General features: G+C 41.7%; 1 protein-coding gene across 1 annotated transcript; it reads right to left on the bottom strand.

The window, feature by feature from the left end:
- Window positions 1-4,342: 4,342 nt before the first annotated feature.
- Window positions 4,343-9,079, bottom strand: LOC110685923 (tetratricopeptide repeat protein 33-like). Its single transcript, XM_021862481.1, has 5 exons — window positions 8,446-9,079; window positions 5,610-5,748; window positions 5,248-5,279; window positions 4,904-4,990; window positions 4,343-4,782 (listed from the first exon to the last, which is right to left on the bottom strand). Exons 1-5 carry the CDS (start codon window positions 8,641-8,643, stop codon window positions 4,633-4,635), a joined length of 606 nt encoding a protein of 201 aa, XP_021718173.1. The 5' UTR covers window positions 8,644-9,079; the 3' UTR covers window positions 4,343-4,632.
- Between the last annotated feature and the right edge of the window lie 10,394 nt (window positions 9,080-19,473).

Genomic DNA, 19,473 nt, shown 5'->3' with positions numbered 1-19,473 from the left:
CGACCGCCAATTACCGGTGGCGACCAATCGGTTTTGAGCGTCATTTAACGGCCAGCAGCTTTTTTTTTTAAAAAACTTATTCTAATTAATTGTTATTATTATTACATAATAATTATAATTAACGGATTTTTCACCAAATACCACTGAGTTATTGCAAAATTCACCATATACCACACAAAATTTTCTGATTCACCATATAGCACTAAGTTTATGTACATTAACACAGAATGCCATTTTTTCTAACTGCCGTTAACGCCATTAGTAATTAAGGTTAATTGTGCCACATGGCAGCTTGTAATTGGTTCTTATTAATATTATTTAATTACTTAAATAAAAAAAAAAAAAAAAAAACAAACCACCACACCGCAACCCAGCCACCCACCATGCCCCCAACCCCCGGCCTCCCCACGCCGGCACTTCCAGCCCTAAACCCCGCGCCGGTGCCACCCTAACCTGGAACCTCCCGTCGGCGTCTTCCTCTTTCCCAAAATCACCATCATCTCAATCAAAATCCCCATCCCTCCCTCGAAAAGCCTCCCTCCCAACCCGTCGGCCGTCCAAACCCCCACCAAATGCCGGCAAACCTAATTCGGCCTTACCCTTGCCACCTCCACCCTCCTCCTCCCCTGAATCACCACCTCGAAACCCTAAAACCAAAATCTAGGGTTTTGATTTTGGGGTTTTAGGGTTTTGGGGTGGTTATTTTCAATTAAACTGGGCGGCAGTGACTGGGAGAGGGGAATTTGAGTTCGCCGACACGGGGGACAGGGGTTTGGGCACTGGCCGGTGATTAGGGGAGGGTTTATCGAGGGAGATATGGGTTTTTAGGGTTCGGGAACGGTGGTTCAAGGGAAGGGGAGGAGCGCAGGGGTTCGGGAACGGTGGTTCAAGGTTTTGGTCGGATTCCAATCGGCGCAGGGGTTCTGGATGGTTTTCGCACCGGCGCCGGGGTTCTGGTTTGATTCCGCGCCGGCGGGGGTTATCGAGACAGGGTGGTGGCTGGGCTGCCACGCCTTTGAGTAGTTGGGTTTGGGCATTGGTGGTGGTCTGGGTGTTCGGTCAGAGGAGAGAGATAAGGTGTTTTTTTTTTTTTTTAATTTTTTATTTAAGTAATTAAATAATATTAATAAGAACCAATTACAAGCTGCCACGTGGCACAATTAACCTTAATTACTAACGGCGTTAACGACAGTTAGAAAAAATGGCATTCTGTGTTAATGTACATAAACTCAGTGCTATATGGTGAATTAGAAAATTTTGTGTGGTATACGGTGAATTTTGCAATAACTCAGTGGTATTTGGTGAAAAATCCGTATAATTAATTTTATTATTATTATTATGATTAACTGTTATTATTATTGGCAGTCTGGTGTAGATGGTGGTGGTGACGTGGTGATTGTGGGTTGTAGTGGTCGACATGGTGGCGTGGGTGGTACCGGTGGTGTGATTGGTGGTGGTTGATGTGGTTGTTTTAGAAGTGGTGGATGGAAATCATGGAATAAAGTTAGAGAAAGAAAATGGGGAAGATTTTAGTAAGGGCAATGTAGTCCCTTTACTTGAAATATTGGCGGTTTGATAAATTTTGTTGGCGGTATTTAGCAATCTACTTAATTATTTCGTGGCCATAATATATGACTTTTGTAGTAACTAGCTACTGTGTGTTGTTATTTGTTCAAAAAAGCTACTGTATGTTGTTACATGTTCCACTAATCATATTGTTAAGTTAATGTCTTTTCATGATGAGGCTATGTTTTCTTACACTTTGATGTCGAATTCTAAATGATGCAATGAGAATTTGCATCTGCCTTTTTAATTAATACACTTTTCTAATTTAATGTATTTAAGTCGAGTTTTCTTGATTGGTTTAATGAATAATAAGCTTTTAAGCTAGACTACGTTCTTATTGGGAGGAACAAGTGAGCAACTTTTGTTCATTACTCTAATAAATGATTTCCCTAATGTTAATGGTTAATGTTAATGGTTTAATTTCTAATTTTGTATCAGTGAGAGATTGAAGAAAATTAAGAAGAAAGAGGGAAAGTGGTACGGCTGTAATTGAAGAAACAAAACTTAACACGTGTAACACTTAAATTAGGAAAGAAAGCTTCTTAAAAAAAAATTGCGTCACTACTGTGTTTGTGTAAGCAAACCTTAATAAAAAAAGTTGTCTATATACAATAGACCACAAATTCAAATCGCTTTCTCCGATTATAATTTATTTTGTCGTTGTGGCTCATTAGAAAAATAATAAAAATCATAAGCAAATCACATACTACTACTCGTTTTATGCTGATTTTTTCCTTAAAAGGTACTAGAATAAAAGAGTACTCGTAATATTGTATGAAGTACATTAATATTCCCTATTATTTTAATATATTAATATGATATTTTTGTGGGTCCCTTCGTAATCTTTGACGGCAACAAGTTGGTTGATTATGTGAGATATCTTTTATAATTGTATCTTTAAGAGAATGATTATGCTTGATAAAATCATGACTTTTAATTAATTAATAACATACTGTATTAAGTACTTAGTATATAGACGATTAACTGGTTGGTGCATGGTAATCGCTAAATGTGGAAATCCCTAATTATTGAATGAATACTATTTTTATGGGAGAAACTGACGTTGTACTTAGCAATATTCCTGGAAGCATTCAATAAGTCTAATAATGTTCCAAAACATAGACTAATCTTCGTCCGAGTTGTCTCCATATTAAGAGCAGGGATTAAGAATGTTTTTCAACTACGTCTATTTGATGTAGCCGATGCAACATATCGAATATGTCGTTGAAATAGTCTAAAACACAACGTGTATTTCTTGTTCTGGAAACCTTTGAAGATTACACAGTACTCAATAACGAACATTTCCTTCGTCACAGTGCATTTGACAAGAGTTCTTTTTTTTGGGGGTTAGAGAGCCACAAAGTAGGGTGCTGAGAATCAATCCTTAAATTTCTTAGAATTGAGAAAGAAGCTCTTACTACTTGAGTTATCCCTTGCTCTCATTATACCCTATGTTTTGGGAAAGAAGCTCATTATACACTATGATCTCCTACATATACACTAGCCACGTCCAAGACCAGCTCATAGGCCATAGGGGGAGCAGGTTGAGCAATGGCTCGGGGCCTCATTTAGAGGTGCCCACATCAGATTTTTTTTATTTAAAAAAAAAAAATACTCTTTTCGTTTCATAATGTTAGTCCTATATGAAATCAATCACATAAAATAAGAAAAGAAAATATTTGGAATCTAATATTAAAGTACAAAATAATTCATAATTAGTTTACCTTATTTAAGTTTTTTGATTTTTTTGGGAAAGCATCAGTCATAATTGCATAATTCAAGGTAGAGATTTCCTTACTTGAAGTCATGTCATCAATCCACAACCAATTTTTTCCAAAAAAAATTAAGTTAAAAATGGAACATAATCAACATGGATCTATCTTTTTGAAACGCCCAAAATAATATATGGGATTAACATTATAAAACGAAGGAAGTATATAAAAACAAAACCAAAGCTAAAATTAGTAATTTTGCACAATCTAAGTGACTATCTTGCATTCATGTTATTAGTAATTTTGCTGGACATTTTAATACAAAGTATAAAATTCATGCTATGTATTTTTATGGGAAAATTCTTTGTCTACCCACTGGATAAACTAACCCAATTCTAATAGAGTAGTAATAGTCGAATACAAATTAGCAAGGTTAATGATACTTAAGTTCGTATTTCAATCATGTATTAGTAATGAGTAGTTTATCCAGTGAGTAGATATAGCTTTGTCCTTATTTATGAAATACGACTCGACTGTTTAGGGCTCCTTTAGTAGTTTCTGCTCCGGGCCCCAAAAATGTCTAAGACGGCACTGGCCACGTCTTTATTATGTTAAAACTACTCCGGATAGTCCGTAGCATAAAGTCATAGTGATAGTAGGCCAGCCACTATATACATGTATAATGTATATCAGTTGCACTTGCCTCCCCCTTCTTCATTCCATAGAGGCTCTAAACCACCATGTGACTCAAGGTGTGTTGCTGCTGTGATGGTTTCCCTTTCAAGAACAAATCCCCCACCCTCCCCAGGCTTTTGCGCCCCCAAGTGACTCACCGTGCTATTACTCATGGATCATCTCGGGCTTTGAGTCTAATAAAGAAATAATTCGTTTAGCCCAAAAAATATCCTTTTAAAGAAATCATTTTCGCATTATACTTTTAGACACATCATACATGAGGATGAGTCGATGAATAATATTGCTAATACATTTAGGGTTCAAGTTGTAACTTCTGTTTCCTGACCATAAACGTCCATCATTTTTTCTGCGTGGAAAATGGACTCATATACGAGTAAAGAAATAACATACGAACAACACAGTATACAGGTGATGTTACCTACAGAAACATGCATCAGAATGTTTGATTTCAGTTATATAATATCAGATGAACATTTGACAGATAGGTATGCCCCTTAATCTGTCTATTACAACTATACTCGATAACTGGTTATGTACACCCAAAATACTCTACTACTGCAGTCAAACAAGCTGGGGTATCTCAGGAATGAAGCAGCTGCTCTAATTTGCATTACCTTGCTATATTAGGATTTTGTTGTGGAGTATACAACCAGTACATTCAGGCCGAACCAGGGAGCTTGGCTTCACCTCCATCACCAACTGCATAACGAGATTTATCCGTGCTTAGACCTGATGAGTGAAGGTGCTTTCTCTTCTTCACAAGCTGTAAAGCAGTTTGTCTATCCTCTTGTGCCTCAGCTAATTCAGGCTGCTCACATCATTAAATTAGTTAATGGAAAAACTAAGGAAACTCAATCTTGTTATACCATACTGTACTTGATTATTGATATGCAGGTAAGCAGCCATGTAAGAAATAAAGAAAATCTAACCTTAAGGGCCAAAGCATTGTCAAAGGTTTCAATTGCACTATCAGGCTCCCCAAAATTCAGCTGTGCTCTACCAAGGGTCGTCCAAGCCTGAAAGACAAATCTCAAAACATTATCAGAATGCCTCGTAATTAGAGCCAGAGGCCAGAAAAATGGATATGGAATTATAAAATTCCTGCAGTATCTAATTATTATAAAGCCAACTGCTGTTGGCAGCATAAAATTTGTAGCTAAGCGGGGAACTGTTTAATCAATCCATTACTGCATAATAAATTGTTTGTGTCACAACTTTTGAAGCAAAATGAAGGGGTATTGGGGTGTAAGGAGAACGAAATAAGATCAACTACCTCAGCCCATGATGGGTCCAATTCAGTGGCTCCTGCAAAACAAATCAAAAAAGTGAAGTCAAATCAGCCTTTGATGTTATAAGCAATATTATTATTATTATCACATAATACATACACAAGAAGCTCACAGGTAAAATACACAATCAAGCATGAATGGATTCTATTGAGAAGTAGAAAGCAGACATGCCAACAATGAACAGCAGAGCAATTACATAAGCAACACTTGTATACATATGAACTTATAAGAGAAAAGGCATAAATGAGGAACTGAAAAAATAAGCATGCAAAAGCATTTTGACACAGTTTATGTAATCTAACACCTAAAGTACAAAAGAAAACAGACAAAGGAGAGTGTAGCGCACGAGTTGCTGCTTTCAAAGCACCCCAGGAATCTCCAACTTCAAGTAATACTTGAGCCTTCTGTTCGTGCAAAACAGCCTTTTCGGGCATCAAAGTAATAGCAGCCTCCCACTTTCCAAGTGCTTCGCGGTATTTACCATCCTTGAAATTAAGGGCGGGGAAGGCAGCATAAGATTCCAACTTTAAATAATTTTATCAACAGCATACTAAACACCAATTTTTGGGGCAAGAGGACAACTACAAAAACATTTATTGCAAAAACAAACATGCTGGAATAGCTATTAACTTATACCAGACTAAGAGAAACACAGACAGCAGTGTATAGATAAGCCATAAACAGCATAGATAACAAAGGACTCAGATGTTCACTGCAAAAAAAGTTAAAATGTGCAAATGCTAATGACAACTAAACCAACATTTGCTTGCTCTACATGCAGGACATCACTTAAGAGTTCCATTAGGAAACAATTATATAAAGCATTTGGCTTGCAAACTGAGAGAGCAATTATGTAAGACAGATATGAAACTAGTCACAAATTCATAATTTCAGTTTAAAAACAAAATTCAAGATGAATTACATCTATTAGTGAAGTCAAGACAAGCTTGCTTGCCAATCCCACAGGAGCAAGAACAAAATCTAAAATGAAGTGTGGACTTCTGTAGCACAAAAAAATGCAATCAGCTTGAGGATAGTTTTAACAAAATCCATTACAGTTCAGTTTTTCTTTATAGCTCTTCACCTTTCATGCAAAAGAGAAATAAGAGCAAATTTGCACATATGTTTCCGTTGAATAAAGTTACACGTTATAAGAGATTTATTGAATAGCCAAATGAAACTCTGTACAGTTCAAAAACCCATGTACTTTTAAAAAATTTGAAAATAACAAGTACATGGTTGGTTGCTAGTCAATATCCCACCATGCCACACAGGAGCTCCAATATTCTTCAAAAGAAAAAACACAGACAAGAAGTGGCCCTTCTAGCTCATCTAATATAGATTGGGCCTAGCCTAGGCCCTAGGGATCATCTTAGAAGTGGCCCTTCTAAGATGTTAGTTAAGGATAGAATGATAACCACACTTCTAAGCCCATCTCTCTTCATCTATTCCCTCTCCAAGCCAGGCACCCTTTTACTACTCAAGCAAGTGGATGTCTAAAGTCTAAACCTCCCCTTAATATGTGTTCCAACGCCCCCTTATATATGCTTACTAGTTCCTAAAGTCATGGCAGTTTGATTTTGACAACCTTCCACGGCCTCTGGAGCCACATATGAGTCATTTTCAACATCCCATGAATCATAACGCTCTCCTTCACAATGCTATTTACTGAATGACCTAACACAAGACCAAGTTAACTAGCTACACCTAGATTAGGCAGAGTTTAAGGCCCATTTGAGCCAGAATCTAAATTAGGTTGAGGGTATATCTCTCAGTTCAGTTATTTCATATGTAGCACTCTTTACTTCACATTAGAACATGCTGCAATACAATCATATATTCACATGTAATCTAATGACAACAAGAAAATCATGACCAATATGTGTATTATGTAAGCATAACCAATTAAAATACTGTCTATAGCAAGTCCTTGGAGATCATGGATCCCAGAGAATGAAAACACAAAGATCTCCTGTGATAGGAGCAAAAAATACAAGGATGATTTCAAAATGGGCAAAAAATATAAGGATGATTTCAAAAACACGAAGATTTCAAAACAGGCAAAGATTAATCCATGAATTACCCACTTTTAAGTTGAAGTCCATGAGGAAAAATATAAGGATGAGATGAAGAATATACTTCATAGATGTGGTGCGGAAATTTGATGTATGAGGATGATATGAAATCCTCAATATTATAAAGACACTTTTAGAATAAGTTTATGTCTTGGCCCATAAAAACCAATCTTGACATTCAGGGAACTCTCCCAAAAGTGGAGTTTAAAGCAAGAAGAAACCTTCTCTAGTGGATTTTTAGGTTTACGCCCCTTATCAGGAAAGACGTACATCATTTTCAAACCAATCACATCTCAAGAAGATGTCCTTGGATTGAAGAAACTATGGGAGACCAGTTGTTGGGACTAGCAAGGATTCACAAAAATTAACTTGGATTAGATTGGTTAGCAATGACCAATCAAGCTCCTTGATTAAGACTAGGAGGGGTTATTGTAAAGCATTTTCGCTATATTAAGGTTCCATATTAATCAATCAAGCATGTTCATGTGGCTAAAGATCATAAAAGAAGCCATTCTGGGTCGCAGAGAATACCGTATCTGCTCCAACAAGCTCGTCTATACGGTATACATGGGGGAGACTTAGTATCAACACTATTTGTGATAGAAGGCAAATTTTACTCTATTTTTCTTGCAAACTTCAAGATGCCTCTATACTATGCTAACTCAGATCATTTTTAGTAATAGGGCCAACATTTGAATTATTAAAATATAATGTCCACATTCAATTATGATTCTCAGCAATGGTAAAACATCATATTATCTCTAATACAACCATCTTAAAAAGGGTTATACTATCTGAATTCAACTACTTCATTAAACTATAATAACAAATTGACCCAAAAACCCTATCAACCGAAGTAAACAAAAGAAACAATCTTTCTAATAAGATAAAACAATATTAAAATTTTAGAGAAAAAAAAAATAACAAATAGGTTGAACTTCAAAAAAAAATCCTAACAATCACAGACCCAACTGCCCAAAAATAGGAGGAAAAAAAAAAATCAACGATAACACAAACTAAAAATTTGCAAAATTTCAAAATTACAATAATCATTAAATTGCAGAAACCCAAACAAGCAAAAGATTAAAAAACTAAAGAAGAAATTACCTCAGCAAGCTTGTTTCCTTGTTCATGGAAAGCACCGGCAAGAGAAGAATCAAGGGTTTTGTTGGGAATTTGGGGATTGAGTGAAGAAGGAGGAGAGTTTGCTTGTTTAAGTTGATCATCTTCTTCATCGTTTTCAAAAGGAAGGTTAGGTATGGCTAACCGCTTGCTCCCACTCTTCTTTTTCCATGTCATCTTCATTTTCGTTGTTTCTGGGATTCTCTTCTGTTTTTGCTCTGTTTGATTCAAGGTTTTCAGAAAATAGCAAACTTCTGTTGTTGTTAGTCTTTACTAGACATAATAGATTATAGCCATTATTAGGGGTGTTAAAAAAAACCCGACCCGATTATCCGATAATCCGCAAAAAATCCGATGGAAAATTGACTAAATTTTCTGTTTTTTTCGGGTCGGGTACCTGTCTCACTAAAATAGCAGTTTTGTAGGCCGGGACATGAGACAAACTTTGCTAATCTCGGGTACCCGATACCTGTTAAAAAAAAAAAAAAAAAAAAACATTGGTACTCCCTAACCAGTGGAATAACTCCACACTGTTTGTTACTCCACGCAGTCAGAGGAATACTAGAGCTTCAAGAAACAATGAAGATATTAACAAAAAGGTAGGCTAAGCTCCGAAGTGATTGATTATAGAAATTATTAATTTGTTTCGAAACAAAATACGTCTGAAGCTAGCTGCCCGAGTTCCTCAATTAACTTGCACTGTATAGCAGAAATAATAATATGAGTTTATGCAGAGAAGATCAGCAGTATAACAGAAAACCATGTTGCATCATAGGATTAATTATTCAAGATAAAACCGAAAAAAATCCTGCTAAAAGTTATGCCTGCTGATGCTGGTAAATACTTGTCTAATTGCTGCAAAAATTTCCACACCTAGGCTAAACGATTACCGGGTACCCGAATTAAAACAACCAACGACACCGGGTTTTAGGTACAAACTTATTTAAAAAAAAAAATTAAAAATGAAACCCGAGACGGGACAAGGGCCAACTTATCAACTACCCGAAGATCCGGGTACCCGGATTTTCGGATACCCGAATATCCGGGTACCCGAATCTGAACACCCCTAGCCATTATAGGTGTTTTGGCAAAAAAAAATTGACTACTCAGGCCTTGATGGGCTGCTCGTGGGCCTCAAATTTGGGCTTTAAATGGACCTGCAAAAATAGACCCCGAGCTTTGGGGAGTTAGTGTTAAACAATGCATATTTTGAGAGGATTTTGGGGGAGAGAGACTGGAGGAGGATGGTCATCTTAGTGTAAGAATGACCTCCTTTTACCTTTGGCCCCTTGAGGGTTATTTATAGTTAATGAGATAATATCGGAATATCATATAATATATTTTTGGGAATTATCTTACGAATTATTTGTTAGGAGCTATTATCTTGTATTTTAGTCAAATTTCTATCTGGTTAGGAAGTTTGTACCACTATATATTCTTTTGCAAGTTAATGAGAAAAGAGGAATGTGATCATAAGAATTTTTCATGGTATCAAGAGTAGTTTAGATCTTGGGGACGTTTACAAAAATTTCCCCCCAGCCGATGGGTTAGAAAATTAAACCCACCGGTGGGAAAAACCTTTAACCAAAAATATATATTATATGATATTCTGATATATCTCATTAATAGTAGTACATGAGTGGGTATTATGAACCCTAGTAGTATATATATATGGGCAATTATGGGGCGTATAAAAGCATTTGGTTTATTTGGGGCCTTTTAGGCCTTTTATGCCCTTTGGGCTTATAGAGGTAAGATCACCTTGGCTAAAATGGGTATGACCATTTTAGCACCCAAACAATAGGTACTTGCTAGGTTAATGAATCACTCCTATGATAGGCTAATCTAGAGTGTCATTCCCGAGAGTCTCGAATCGAATGTTTTGACATTAGATTGTGTGACAGGGCCGACTAAGGTCCTGTGCATTCTGGTCCTCAGCACAGGGCCCCCGGATTTTGAGGGCCTCATAAGTATGGAGCCCAATTACCAAAGGATAAAAAAATATCATGCGTGTTTTTTTATTCTGCTAGTATTAAGGGGTCGTTTGGTTGGGGGTATTCAACAAAGGGAATGGGAATCAACGGGAATCGTTCCCTTTGTTGTCGTTTGTTAGGCCACTTTTCCATTCCCCTTTACCCCCTTCATTCCCCCAAATCCCTCTATGTTCATTCCCCACCCCCCTAGCCTTTTCCATTCCCTTTCCTTAGCCAACATTACACCACCATGCCTACACCAGCCACCACCCTTCTACCCTACCCCCACCGCACAACCACCACCTAGCCACCTCACCGCTTTTCCCCCAGCCATCGTTGTCCCTTCTCCGCCACTCGCCGCCTCCGGTAAGCTCGCACCTCACTCGAAAATCTTCCTCAACCCCTCGTCAGAACTCACTGCCCTTGTTTGCACCTCCCTCACCCCTTGCCGGAGGTTGTCGCACCTCCTTCATCCCTCGAAAATCATTCCCTCACCCACGAAATCCCCAGCCGCCCAATACCCACCATCAAAAACCCTAATCGACCCTTCCCCACCTTCGAAACCGGTTGGTTTTTAGAACCATGGCCTTCGTCTTGAAGCACCGCCTGTGATTTTCGTCGCTGAAATCGATTGATTTTGTCCTGATTTTCGCCATTGATTTTCGCTGGTGGTTTGGGTCGTGGGCTTGGGTTCGATCTGGCGGAAGAGAGGGAGGTTGCAGTTGCGTGGAAGGAGGAGAAAGAGAGGAGGATTGTGGTTGCGGTGGTCGGTGGGAGGAGAGTGCTCGGTCAGAGGAGGGAGAGGAAAGGTCATGGGCGGTGCTGTAAGAGGGGATGTGCGGCTGCCGGCGAGGGGCTGAGGATGTTTTTAAGGTGGAAAGTGAATTAGTTGGTGGTTGTGTGGTGGTGGTGTGGTGGTGGGATTGTTTCCCTTTGTTTTTAAAACAAACAACATAAAGAATATAAGGCATTTTCATTCCATTCTTTTCCATTCCCTTTGTTCATTACATTCCGTTTACCCCGTGCAAACCAAACGGCCCTTAAGTATTAACTACCCTAAGAATCAATGCACAGAGTTTGATTACTTTTTCCTCCTTCCAATTCATATTCTCCAGTAAGTCTTAAAAGTAATAACTATATAACCTTTGGAATTCCATTCAACTTATTTTTTTTATTTTATCATACCATAGTATACTGTATTTTCTTGTTAGAACCATTTTTTTTTTTCTTGGTGAGAATTGTAAACCAAAATTTTCATTTAAACACTTTCATTTTTCATTCTCAATTAATTATTAGTAACGACGAAGAATTTTTTATTTTTTTTTTCCTTATTCTTTTAATATTTTTAACTTCTATTTATTTTTAAGGATCCTTGAATTACCATCAACCGAAGAGATTCTCAATCAACTGTTATAGAGGAAATAAAAATCTGCTTTATATTATCATACATATCATTCTTGATTCATTATACCTGTTTGGGTCCAATTTAGTCCAATTGGGCCTAGGCATTAAATGATCCAATTAAAAGCTCAAGGTCAAGGTTCATCTCTCCAATTGCGCTAAAGTCAAAGATCAGCCCTCAAGGCAAGCCAATTGGGCTAAGGCCCAACTTCTCCATGTATGAAGAGGTATAAAAGCCATCAATATTACATTTTTACAGATATTCTCATTAATTCAAGCAAAGCCTCAAGTAACTAATTCTCTTGCATAGTCTTCTCTTTCAACACATTGTACTGACTTTAGCATCGGAGGGGCCTTCCTCGGCAACACCCCCGAGGCTAGTTTACGTGTGTTTACTGTGCAGGAAACCTTCGGCCCAACATTACTTGGACCGAATCTAGTCTTCTCCGTTTCATCGGACCTTCGGCAAGGTCCCATTGTTTTCACCCGAAACAATTTGGCGCCGTCTGTGGGGAAGACTTTCAAAAATCTATAAGCCAAATTTCTGACCAAGATCATCTTGCAATTATCTTAGTAGCAATGGCTAAGAACCGCAAGAGCAAAGGCCTCCGTCAAGGAGCGGGCGAAAAGCCTAAAACCCCTACACCATCACCCTCGCCGGACCGGAACTCTCCCAAGGGTGCCAGCTCGGGGGAGGATCATACAAGGAGGATTCCCTTTCTCCCGTAATTCATGACTCTCATCATAGGCCGAGTCACTCTCGGTCTAGCAGGGGTGAGTCCGATCATAGGACACATTCAGTGCCCCAAAGCCAACCATCGACTGTGCGCCCTCATTCCCATACTCGGCCGAGGACCCCTTTGACGGGGCCCAGCTCGGAAGAGGTGGCAAGAGCGCTGGCATTGCTCATGGAGGCGATGAGGGCACAAAATATGCCACCACCTCGTGATCGAACTCCTCCGCATACCCGGCATCAGCGGAGGAAGCTAGACCATGATGGTGGGAAGCTTCCTTCCTTCCGGGAACTGGAAGAGTGGGAAGAGGATACCTGGAAAAATGAAAAAGAGAGGAAAAAGAACCCTCAATTTTTAAAAGGATCCTCATCCTCCTGACCAGAAACGCATAAGAGCAGCAGCTCAGCTTCTCGGCCAGAATCTACTCACCGAGAACCTGAGACTGTTCGCCGAAGCGTCCTCGACCGACTCGGCGGCAAGGAACCGAGCGTGCGCAGTCGCCTCTCGTTCCCTGCAGCCGAGGCCCAGACTTCCCAGCCAGGGACGAAAAACACTCCTACCTCTCTAAGAGGGCGGAGCGCGGTCCCTTCGGCCAAGAACAAGGGTAAGGCCGTTATGCTACCCGCCAGTTCGCCATTCGAGCAATGGATACTGGAATAGCACGTGCCCACGGTTAAAATACCGTCGCACATCACATATGACGGGACCTCGGATCCGAAGGACCACGTGGCCTCGTATGAGACTCATATGCATCTTTGCCCCAGATCCGAAGCGACTTGGTGCAAATATTTCCCAACCACTCTCAAGGGGGTCGCGCAAGCATGGATCTCCAAGGGAGTAAAGCAAGTCTCCATAACAGGGTGGGATGATCTGTCCTCCAAATTTAGGAGCAAGTTTTCCACGGCAAACCGCCGAGAGAAGACTACTGCAGAACTCATGAGTCTGCAACAGGGGGAAACCGAAAGCCTCCGAGACTATCTGACCCGTTTCAGTAACGAGTCATCCAGCGTCTCTCAGCTGGACCAGGGGCTAGCCGTTTTTGCAATGCAGAATGGCCTTCAGCCCGGGAAGTTCCTAGACTTCATGGTCATGCATACTCCGCAGACCTTGGAGGAAGCTCTGAATGCCTCGGATAAGTTCATCCGAGCCGAAGAATGGAACAAAGTGAAAACCCAACCTCAATTCGGGGGAGGGAAACAAAGACAAATACCCTTGTCTGAAGGCCAAGGCCATAAGGCGAAGGGAAAGTCAAAGGCCTCGGAGCAATCTTCGGCCAGCGACCCAAAGAAGGAAAAATCTGCCTCATACACAGGCAGATACGAGTCCTACACTCCGCTCTCTCTTCCACGCGCCAAAATTTACAGCGTGACGAAGGAGGAGCAGAGTTACCGAAAGCCGAGACCACTCCCAGAGTGGTATCAGCGAAAAAATAAAAATCAGTGGTGCGAGTTCCACGAATCATCGGGACACAACACTGAGGAGTGTATCCAACTGAAGGACCAGATAGAGGACATGGTCCGGAAGGGATACTTGAAAAAATACATCGCGGATCACCGCGAGAAAAAAGAGTCCGAGAAGTCAGCAAAGGACTCTCGGCAAGACCTCGACTTCCCCCGGAAGAACAGTAAAAAGCCGGAGGGGAAATTCTCTCCGATCAATGTTATCTTGGGAGGAATATACTCTCGGAGGGAGCACAAGAGACACCTTAGAGCTTTGACTCACCAGGTGAACAACGCTGATATTCAATCTCCCCAATCGCCGGTGCCGAACATGACGTTCACAGCCGCCGACTGCCGGGGGATAAAGTTCCCTCACGAGGATCCGTTGGTGATCATCGCCACGGTGGCCAACCATGACGTCAGTAAGGTCCTTGTTGACGGTGGCAGCGGAGCAAACATTCTGTTCCGAAAGGCCTACAATCAAATGAAGCTGAAGCCCAAGCACCTTACGCCGGTACCCTACCCGGTATCCGGGTTGAACGGGGCTTCAACTTATCCAGATGGGAAGGTGACACTTCCTATCACCATCGGCTGCGATGAGGCAGCCAGGAACGTCATGATTGAATTTTTGGTCATTGACGCTCCTTCAGTGTACAACGTGATTTTGGGGAGACCCATAATTCATGAGATCCAAGGGGTCGTCTCAACTTATCATCATCTGATGATTTACATCTCAGACGCCGGCTTCCCCGAAAGGATACAGGGCAACCAAAAGGATGCCCGGAGGTGCAACTACCTCAAGCCATCCAGTAGTTGCCCAGATGACGACAAGGATGAGGAGGAGAAAGAAAAAGAAAGAGAGCCAAGCACAAAAAGCCGAAAGGCCTAAGTGCTTCGGCCCAAGGATTTGTACCTAGAGGTAAAGGGCCCGAAAAGGAAAAGGCTAGCTCTTCAGCTGAACAGCAAGACTCAGAGAGCCAGCCGAAGAACAAAAAGACTGGGACACCTGCTGACATAGGCAACAGGCCAGATTATGAAGAGTCCAGTCCATCAGCAATGGACATGGACCAACAGACTGAAACAGTTGAGTTGGCCGAAGGAGACGTTGAGAAATGTGTAACAATCGGGATGGACCTTGATCCGAACACCCGTTGTGAACTTATTCAGCTCCTTCGGGACAACAGAGATGTGTTTGCTTTCTCGGCAGCTGATATGCCCGGGATAAGTTCAGACCTCATCTCCCATAAGCTTAATGTTGACCCAACGTGTCAACCAGTTAAGCAAAAGAAGCGGAATTACTCCGCTAATAAGAACCGAGACATCGCTGCCGAGGTCAAAAAATTGCTGGAGGCAGGATTCATCGAACCTTGCCAATATCCAGAATGGCTGGAAAATGTGGTGATGGTTCAGAAGCCCAATGGTACCTGGAGGATGTGCGTTGACTTCACGGACCTAAATAAGGCTTGTCCGAAGGATTTCTATCCCTTGCCGAGGATCGATCAGCTAGTCGATTCGACAAGTGGCCATGCCTTGCTTAGTTTCATGGACGCATTCTCGGGGTATCATCAGATCTTCATGCACCCCGAAGATCGAGCAAAGACAGCATTCGTCACGAACGCTGGGGTGTACAATTACAAAATGATGCCCTTTGGATTGAAAAATGCGGGGGCAACCTATCAAAGGCTGGTGGATCAAGTTTTTGCCGATCAAAAGGGCCGAAACATGGAAGTCTATGTCGACGATTCGATCGTCAAAAGCAAAAAACCTGAGGACCATGTAAAGGACCTGGCTGAAACTTTCGCCACCTTGAGAAAGCATCAAATGAAGCTGAATCCGAAGAAGTGTGTCTTCGGCGTGAAGTCAGGGAAATTCCTTGGGTTCATAGTCAGCAAAAGGGGGATTGATGCCAATCCCTCCAAAGTCAAAGCGGCGCTCGACCTTCCTGAGCCGAAAACGAAGCGGGATGTTCAGCGGCTCACCGGAAGAATGGCAGCCCTCTCGAGGTTCATTTCCAGAGCTTCGGATAAGGGGTTACCTTTCTTCAAAGCCCTGAAACTCCCGAAAACAAAAGAGCTCGTTTGGGAGGAAGAGCAAAAAGACGCCTTTAAACAGCTTCGGGAGCATCTGGCTCAACTCCCAACGCTGGCTAGCCCAGCTGAAGGAGAAACTTTGTACCTGTATGTGGCCGTTAGCCCAGCCACCATCAGCGCAGTATTGCTGAAGGAAGAAAGTAAAAGTCAGCAACCGATCTACTTCGTCAGTCATACACTGACGGATGCCGAGACTCGCTACCCTCTACTCGAGAAAGTCGCTTTCGCGGTAGTAGTAGCTTCTCGGAAGCTGAGGCCCTATTTTGATTGCCATCAGATAGTGGTCTTAACTGATCAGCCGTTGGAAAAAGTTCTCGGCAAGGTTGAAAAATCTGGTAGGCTAGCCAAGTGGGCTTTTGAGCTCACCGAATTCAGCATCAGCTACCGTCCGAGGGCTGCCATTAAGGCTCAAGCTCTAGCGGATTTCTTGGCCGAATGCTCATACCAAGAAGCGCTAGACAATGAAAAGAAAGTCTGGACCGTGTTTACGGATGGATCTTCCACCGAAAACGGTTCGGGGGCAGGAGTAGTGATAACTTCTCCGAAGGCAAATCCTTTGAGTATGCACTAAAATTTTCTTTTAAGGCCTCGAATAACGAAGCCGAATATGAGGCAGCAATCGCCGGCCTAGAATTGTGCATCTCCCTGGAAGCCGATCATGTCTGCCTGAAAAAAGACTCTCAGCTAGTTGCATATCAGATCAGCGGCAGCTACGAGGCCAAAGAGCCCTCCATGATAGCTTATCTTGCCAAGATCAAGTCAGTCATTGCAGAGCTGAAAACTTTTGAGGTTCAGCTGATCCCAAGGGGTCAGAATACTCAAGTCGATGCACTCTCCAAACTTGCCAGTTCATCTCTTACCGAGCTGAACAGATCTGTATATGTAGAAGTGCGTCGAGAGAGAAGTGTCGACGAAGCACCTGAAGTGTGCTGCGCTGACCCAGAGCCTAGTTGGATGGACCTCATCCTAGCTTTCAAGCTTCGGGGAGAAACTCCCGAGGATAAAGCTTTGGCCTCCAAGATAAAGAGAACCAGCTCTAGGTTCATTGTCTTCAGGGGGGAACTTCTGAAAAAGTCCTTTTCAGCCCCATTGCTAAAATGCGTGGGACCAACAGATGCAGATTATATCCTACGGGAGATTCATCTCGGCATATGTGGGAACCACATTGGGGGAAGGACCTTAGCCCACAAGGCATTGAGGGCTGGATATTACTGGCCCACCATGATCGCAGATGCTAAGGAGCTGGTTCGGAAATGCGAAAAATGTCAAAAATACGCTCCAGTTATCCATCAGCCAGCAAGGGATCTTCAGCCGATCCTTAATCCACTCCCGTTCGCCCAATGGGGACTGGATATACTAGGACCATTTCCAGAGGCTGTGTACCAGAAAAAATGGCTGATAGTTGGTGTCGACTACTTCAGTAAATGGATCGAGGCCGAAGCAGCCTCGAACATTACAGAGCAAACTGTTAGAAAATTTATCTGGCAGAATATCATCACTCGATTTGGCATCCCGAGAGTATTTGTCTTCGATCATGGGAGGCAATTTGATAACTTACCGTTGAAGCGGTATACAGATCAGTTCGGCATCAAACTGGCATATTCAGCGGTATGCCACCCGCAAAGTAACGGACAAGCCGAAGCTGCAAATAAACAGATCCTAAATGCCCTCAAGAAGAGGGTGGAAGATCAAAAGTCCAAGTGGCTGGAGGAGCTCCCAGGAACCCTTTGGTCCCTTCGGACAACTAAAAAAGAGGCAACGGGCTATTCACCTTTTGAACTGGTGTATGGTGCCAAAGCCGTCCTTCCAGTGGAAATTGGCTCTGAGAGCCTACGAGTGCACCACTTCTCGGCTGAGAATGAGCGACTGATGAGGGAATCTCTCGATTTCCTCGACGAAGTAAGAGACTCAACCCGAGACAGAATGGCCGCTTATAAGCAGAGAATCAGCAAATTTTATAACCGAAGGGTCCATGCAAGGCCTCTCAAAATTAGAGACCTTGTCCTTCGGAATGCTGCTGCAGTTCAGAAAGGCCGAATCCATGGGAAAGTCTCAGCTGCATGGGAAGGACCTTATGAAATCTATGATGAGCTTCAGCCAGGGACATACCGACTTCGGCAGTTGGATGGAACTGAGTTGAAAAATCACAGGAACGCTGATGTACTGAAAAAATATCATGTGTAAACCCTTCGGGGCAGAACAATCTTTGTAAGTACATTTTGAACTAATGAAAGGCCTTGGAGCCGCCATTTATATAAATGTTTACAACTTTTTATCCTTTCAAAGTTTTCTTTGTTCTATCTACTCTTTAAGGGTTTTTTATTCAGCCTCGTCTGAAACCTTCGCCTTCGGGTAACTGGGTTTCAGATTGCTGACAAAACTCGTCTTTTTAAAGAACACTGGTCTTTCAGCTGAAGTCAAACCTCAGTAAGACTTGTTCTCCAAAGACATGAGTCCATGGACAATTCTGGGATATTGCCTTAACTGAGCCTTGTATCCCAGAGAGCCATTATCCGAAACATTGCCTTAAGTTGGCCCTGTGTTTCGGGTATCCATTTTTCAAAGATAGACAGAAAATCAAGGATAACAGCAACAGTTGAAAATTGTTTATTCAGCCTCGTCTGAAACCTTCGCCTTCGGGTAACTGGGTTTCAGATTGCTGACAAAACTCGTCTTTTTAAAGAACACTGGTCTTTCAGCTGAAGTCCAACTTCAGTAAGACTTATTCTCCAAAGACGAGTCCATGGACAATTCTGGGATATTGCTTTAACTGAGCCTTGTATCCCAGAAAGCCATTATCCGAAACATTGCCTTCAGTTGGCCCTGTGTTTCGGATATCCGTCTTTTTAAAGAACACTGGTCTTTCAGCTGAAGTCCAACTTCAGTAAGACTTGTTCTCCAAAGACATGAGTCCATGGATAATTCTGGGTATTGCCTTAACTGAGCCTTGTATCCCAGAAAGCTATTATCCGAAACATTGCTTTCAGTTGGCCCTGTGTTTCGGATACCCAATTTTAAGAAGTGAAGAAATTGTTTATTCAGCTAAAGCCATACTTCAATTTCTGGGGGGCAAGAAGCACTATCAGTGCAAGTTTATGTTCAGCAGAATTGAAGAAACAGTAAAGCATTCAAAAACAAAGCAGCTGAAGAAAAGAGCATCAAATTAATAATTTATGCTCAGAAATTGAGCTACAAGTTCAAATAAACTGTATCGGCAGCCGCCCACAAGCGGAAAATAACAGCTGCCGAAATACGTACATAAGCAAAAAAATAAACTGTTGTACGACAAGGCAAGCTGAAGCAAAAAACAAGGCAAAAAATTCAGAAAGCGGCAAGTCTAAAGTTAAGCGCATGATGAACCGCAAGATTCTAAAGA

Source organism: Chenopodium quinoa, unplaced genomic scaffold (assembly GCF_001683475.1).
Source record: "Chenopodium quinoa cultivar QQ74 unplaced genomic scaffold, ASM168347v1, whole genome shotgun sequence".
NCBI classification, from domain to species: domain Eukaryota; kingdom Viridiplantae; phylum Streptophyta; class Magnoliopsida; order Caryophyllales; family Amaranthaceae; genus Chenopodium; species Chenopodium quinoa.
The sequence above is the reverse complement of the archived record's forward strand: the minus strand, read 5'-3'. Positions and strand labels throughout refer to the sequence as shown.